The 6,760-nt window shown below is 33.3% G+C and overlaps 1 protein-coding gene across 1 annotated transcript in view; it reads left to right on the top strand.

Annotated features, from left to right (window-relative positions):
- Positions 1–2,611: 2,611 nt before the first annotated feature.
- LOC107665770 (myosin-IIIb) overlaps positions 2,612–6,760 on the top strand; it is a 45,065-nt gene continuing 40,916 nt past the window's right edge. Inside the window, exons 1-4 of the mRNA XM_016456781.1 lie at positions 2,612–2,861; positions 3,063–3,128; positions 3,212–3,342; positions 5,637–5,739. Of these exons, the coding sequence (XP_016312267.1) occupies positions 2,760–2,861; positions 3,063–3,128; positions 3,212–3,342; positions 5,637–5,739 (402 nt within the window). The 5' untranslated portion in view covers positions 2,612–2,759. The remainder of the gene's footprint in view (positions 2,862–3,062; positions 3,129–3,211; positions 3,343–5,636; positions 5,740–6,760) is intronic.

Raw genomic sequence — 6,760 nt, 5'->3', positions numbered from 1 at the left:
TATATATATATATATATATATATATATATATGTGTATGTATGTATGTATGCAGGTGGTAGGCAATTAAATAAATTGCACTGCTTAAAATATCATTTAAGCCTGTTTATTCCTAATGGTCACATGTGAAGGCCTGTGACGTCAAACATTCATTGATTAGGTCATGAAGGAAGTGTCTAATTTACTCCAATGAGGTGCCAATCACGTGAGCAGCATATGATGTCATCCCAACCCATGATCACCTGTTTCCATTAAATACACCACAGCTTATAAGAATCATTAACTGGTACTGCATAACTACTAGTGTAACTGCTCCATAATATCCGCCATGTAATAGTGATGTGTGGCGTGTGGATAAAATGCCAAAGATTAAAAATTCTCCCACTGAAAAACCCCAGCATTGATCTACCATTCATCTGAATGCATGGTGGTTACAGATTCACCTCAAAACTGTTTTGAATTGAACTACAGCAGTGTTTTGTTGTATATATTATGCCATATATTAGTAATATACTATTATAGCTTTTAACTTTTTTTGTACATTAGTTTTCATTTTTTTTGTTTTTGTAATTTTGTTATTTATGTGTACTTTTTTCATTCTTAATAGTTGTTTATAGAAAAAATATTTCTATACAGCTTCAATGTATTTTTTTTTTTTTTAAGTTTTAGTACCTAATTTTCCATGTTCCATGTTCCCTTATGAAAATTAACGAAAATTAGTTTTACTACGAATAAAAAATTTTTTTTTAAAAACATGGTTTCATGGTTTTGTTACTTCAAATAATAATTAACAAAGAAGTATTCAGCCTAATATTTTTTTGTGGTGATAAAAACAGACCTAACAGCCTTTAAAATGACTTAAAATGCATTATATAAAAACAATGAGGCAATAATGATTGGTTAATTAATAATAATCATATGGTTTCAGAGGACCTCAGATGATGCCAACCCTGAAACAACATACAGAACTACCACATTTTGCTACAAGTTTGATTGCATCATATAATAATTGCTGTTAATAGTGTTCATCGTCTGTTTGATTACGTCTTTAATTGATTTTTCCGTACATTTCTGCCATATGTACATTAACTGACAGTCACCACTGATAAGCTACCACTAAATATTGTAGAAACTTAATTTGCTGTAAAGTTGCTTTGCAACGATTTGTATCGTGAAAAGCACTGTACAAATAAACTTGAATTGAACATTTTTTTATTGAATTTGTTTCATTGAATAACACTGTTACATAATGTAATACAAAATAAATAAACAATTTACAAATGCCTGCAAAGGGTGCCAAAGGCCTGGTAATCGCTGTTGTTACACTTACAGGACGATCATATGCTTGTTTAATATTGACCAAACATTTAATTCAAATATCCACATAATCTTTCATTTTTGGCCACCTTTTTGCGATAGAATTGCTACAGCCTCTATAATTTCTTCAACAAAAACATATGGACATCACAACCCTTACAAAAATTAACATGTTTTTTTATTATCTAATAGCTGTTTATTTAGAAGTGCACACAGTAATTCTTCAGTGACTAATGTCTTCTGCTTCATTTAATGCAGGGTCAATACTGAAATTTGTTACTAAAGAGGATGAAGCAGTTTTTGATTTTTGATTTAATTTATTATTGTTTATTTTGATAATATTTAATCTTTTAAAATGTTTTATTTAATATGTGTAATTTTAGTTTGATATTTTTTTTGCTATAGAACTACAATTGTACTTTGTAAATAATAGTTTAATTTCAATGTATTTATTTATTTACTTTTATATTTTATTAAAGTTCTATTTTGACCCCTATAGTAGGTGTTTTGTTTTTGTTACTTCCATAATATTTGGGGAAGGGGCACAACAATACAATTCTGCTTAGGGCACCCATTTGGCCAGCAGCGGCCCTGTTCCTATCCTAAAAATTGACCCTTATGACTGGTTTTGTGGTCCAGGGTCACATATAAGTGATTAAACGGTGACAGAATTTTAATTTTGGGCGAACTATCACTTTAAAGGAACACTCCACTATTTTTTTTGTGTATTTTATAGATATTTTTCCTATTTAAAACTTGACTCTTCTGTAGTTACATCGTGTACTAAGACCGACGGAAAATGAAAAGGAAGGCGCAATGATATTACGCAGCGCCTGAAATTAGTCCCAGCTAGGTAACTTCCAATTAGTCTATTTTCAGGCGCTGCGTAATATCATTGCGCCTGCTGCACCCATGGTACGGCAGCAAAGTTCCTTGATTATTACGCCGGAATGAGAGTATAGTTCCAACCGCTGGGTCAAAACAACCCAATTGCTGGGTTTGTCCCTATTTTACCCAGCACTGGGTCATATTTAACCCAGCATTTTTTAGAGTGTAGGGGAGTTGGAAAATGTGCCTATTTTCAAAAATAGTGGAGTGAAAGGCAGGGCATAGAGGAGCAACAAAAATGTACATTTTGTGGAAAATAATGTGTTTTTTTTACCTTAAACCGCATAAACACATTTCATTACACCAAATACACAAAATAATTTTATTTTTAGCAACATCATATGACCCCTTTAAATCTGACGTTGTGATGAAAGGGTTAACGATCGTGTCTATTAGCTGAGGGCGGAGAGAGAGAGAGAGAGAGAGAGAGAGAGAGAGAGACGAAACCGCTGCGTGGACGCGACGGAGCGTGGATATAAACACTAGCTGTTGTTTTGTGATGCGAGACAGTAAGATTTGACGGTTTTAAGTTCACGAACAACATTAGAGACGAACGATGGAGGAAAAATTGCCCGAAGATCTGGCGAATCTCTCCGAGCTGGACGAGAAAAGTTTGCTGGAGGTTTTGACTGGACGCTTCACACAGAACCTCATCTATGTGAGTAAGCTTAAAACGTGTCAAATGGCCTAAAAATACCACACATCAGTGTAAAGCCCTGAATTAAACCAGTTGTGTTTTCTGGAGATGATAAAACAGCGAGCTCTTGTTCTCTGGGACAGCTGTTATTCACTGACTGTATGTAAATACGGCTTTATATCACTGAGATATGACTAACTGTGAGTTTTTATATATTTACAGACCTATATAGGAGACATCTTGGTGGCTATTAACCCATTTAAATATCTTTCAATCTATGAAAAAGAGGTAAGAATGTGTTTCTTTGGCTACTAAGAAGATTTGAGACCAGAAAACATGTAATGTTAATTAAACTGATTTGTCCTGTGCAGGTATCTGAGCGTTATAAGTGCCATGAGAAGAAGTCTTTGCCCCCTCATATATTTGCTGTGGCGGACCGGGCCTATCAGTCCATGCTGGGACGACTGGCCACGGGACCCAAGAACCAGTGTATCGTGATCAGGTTTGTGTTACAATCAAAGTAATTCACCAGAACCGGTGGTTTCTCCAGGAGAGCATGTGTGAGGGGTTTTTTAGAAACTCTAGATGGTCAGACATGTGTCAGTACAGTATGAAATTTCTTGCCCGGTCATGTTTGTTTTGTTCAGTGAGACACGTAGAGACAAGACCAGCATTCCCTCATATTTTTGACACATCAGATAAAAGTCCTGGTGTCTGTTTCATTTAAAAACACAAGCAAAACCTTATTGACACACTGTTATTTATGGAAGCCTGTTTCTGCCAACAAAGATGAAAAAATAAAATAATTGCGTTTTTTAAAATCACAAATTTTTTGCAGTGGTGAATTCATATCTCACAATTTTGACTTTTCTGCTCAGAATTGTGAGTTTATATTGTGCAATTACTTGTCATATGCACACACACACATATTATATATATATATATGTATGTATGTATATAAATTCTTTGCTTATATTGTTTATTTCTCAAAAAAGTTGCAAGACATAAAATGAGAATTACCAACTTCTTTTCTCACAATTCTGAGTTCTTTTTTTTCTGACATGGAATAAAAAATAAAAAAGGTAATTTACTTTTTTTTCTCGCAGTTGTTTTGAGTCTCACAATTACGACTTTTCTTCGCAGAATTATGAGATGATTCTGATTTTTATTTATTTTTTTCACAATTGCGAGTTTTCTTCTCAGAACTTAATCCTGAGTTTTATATCTCAGTTCTGAGTTTATATCTTGCAATTATGAATTTATATCTCACTATTCTTACTTTTATATCACAATTCTGAGTTGTTGTTTTTCTCAGAATTGTTAGAAAATGTTAGAATTGTGAGATACAAACTCAGAATTGCGAGAAAGTCTAAATTGTGAAAAGTCACAATTTTTTAAATGTTTTAATCCTTTGGCGAAAGCAAGCTTTCATAGTTGTATAAATTTGGGGTTTTAATCCCTAATCTGAGATCAAATTTGAGACTCCTTGAATTTTTAGGCACAGACCTTCAACCGGAGTTGATCTTTTCCAATTATTCAGATTTGGTTTACATTCAAGAGTTAATCAAAATCGGTCTGTTTAAGTATATATCTGTTAAGACTTTCAAACTGTCAGGCAAGCATTCTGAGTTTGTACTGACAAACTGTCCTTGTCTAGTTTCAGTTTCGTCCTGTTTCAGACTAACCGTGAACGTTTCAGATGGATTTCAGTTCCTGGATTCCTCCATAACGTAATAGTATAGTTGATAGCTGTACTCTTTGCGGTATCATATTTAAGGTTTTTCCTATGTGCAGCCTTCCTCTGAGACTCTGCACTGCTGCTTTACCATTAGGAAGGTCGGCCTTAATGTATTTTTCAGAAATGGAGCCTCAGTGTAAATTTCTCAGACGTATTCTGTGCATTGATCCGGACAGAGCAGTGCTAAAGACCATCAAAAGACAAAAAGCTGGTTTTGCTTTCACAGTCACTGGGCAACAGACTTTCTCTGATCATGTAAACCGTCAATAGAGCTCAATGATCACCCTTAGAAACCATACAGCCATCCATGAATGAGACCAGTACCAGTGCAGGGAGGCTGATAATCACCCAGACAACTGGGACAGAATGCTTTTAATGTGTACCATGACAAGGCAAGACAACACAACCATAAACGTATGCCTGTGTCATCAGTTATTAATAATGCTGCTATATTTGGAAAGCAGAGAGACGGTATGATGTTTGATGTTATTGTAGCTCCCAAGACAATATAAATTGACTTTGAAATCAGATTGAAAGTCATGCAACTTTTTGTGAAAAATATTGATTAGATTCAGACTTTGGATTGTGGGTGGAGCTCTTAAATGCTGTCAAGATCATTTTTGGATCATATTGTAAACAATTTTGTATTGTAAAATAAGAATAAATTATATTATATTATTAATATTTTGCATAGGAATGGATATTGAAAATGAAGCCTATTTTTGTACCATTACGATTTTTTTTACATTGAATTTCGATGTTGTTTTCATTATTTTCAAGACAATTATTTATGTAACTAAATTTGGCACTATTTATATTAATTTAATTTTTCAAAAAGATAAAATATCCATGTCTGTACTGTTCTTAATTGACATGAAAATAAAGTCCAGATATAGTCTTCTTTTGATTCTGGTGTTAAATATGACCTGGACATGTTTTGTTTCTCTTGTATCTTGGCGCACTTGAGTTCCACTTCTGTGGCCTTGTCCCATGACACCAGCGTTTATTTTACTACAACATTAACAGTCTGATATATGTTGTATCCATTTGTCCTGCAGTGGTGAGAGCGGCGCGGGTAAAACAGAGAGCACCAAACTGCTGCTGAGACACATCATGGAGCTGTGCAAGGCCAACTCGCAGCTAGAGCAGCAGATCCTGCAGGTACGGCCTGCCAGATGCGTCTACATTTGAATACAGCCACCAGGTTTGCACAGATTAGGACTGCAATGAGACATGATTTGCTGGCTGCATTCAGGTGGTCTCACCCTTAGAAACCATACAGCCATCCATGAATGAGACCAGTACCAGTGCAGGGAGGCTGATAATCACCCAGACAACTGGGACAGAATGCTTTTAATGTGTACCATGACAAGGCAAGACAACACAACCATAAACGTATGCCTGTGTCATCAGTTATTAATAATGCTGCTATATTTGGAAAGCAGAGAGACGGTATGATGTTTGATGTTATTGTAGCTCCCAAGACAATATAAATTGACTTTGAAATCAGATTGAAAGTCATGCAACTTTTTGTGAAAAATATTGATTAGATTCAGACTTTGGATTGTGGGTGGAGCTCTTAAATGCTGTCAAGATCATTTTTGGATCATATTGTAAACAATTTTGTATTGTAAAATAAGAATAAATTATATTATATTATTAATATTTTGCATAGGAATGGATATTGAAAATGAAGCCTATTTTTGTACCATTACGATTTTTTTTACATTGAATTTCGATGTTGTTTTCATTATTTTCAAGACAATTAGGTCAACTAAACGGGAAAAAAAATATACAAAAAAAAAAAATGTTTTTTTTAAGTTTTTTGTTTCATTTAGTTTTATCTTGATTTATTAAAATAACTAAAACTAAAATGAAAAAATAATAAAACTAATTATATAGATATATTTAAAAAAATGAAAACTAATAAAAAATGTAATGCAAAATTGCTAAAGCTGTAACTAAGTTAAAATGAAAATGTAAAAAAATACAACGTTCAAATGAAATAAAAAAAGAAATAAAACGAATAAAAATGTAAAAAAAAAACTAAAGCTTTAGGTTTAAATGAAAATGGAAAATATAACAAATAAAGTGAATAAAAATGTAAAAAAAACCATGGAAAATCTAAAAATAAATTTACTTTAAATATAAAATAAATATAAAAAAGTTACATACATACATA

This window comes from Sinocyclocheilus anshuiensis, unplaced genomic scaffold (genome assembly GCF_001515605.1).
Source record: "Sinocyclocheilus anshuiensis isolate Anshui unplaced genomic scaffold, SAMN03320099.WGS_v1.1 scaffold743, whole genome shotgun sequence".
Lineage (NCBI taxonomy): Eukaryota > Metazoa > Chordata > Actinopteri > Cypriniformes > Cyprinidae > Sinocyclocheilus > Sinocyclocheilus anshuiensis.
The sequence above is the reverse complement of the archived record's forward strand: the minus strand, read 5'-3'. Positions and strand labels throughout refer to the sequence as shown.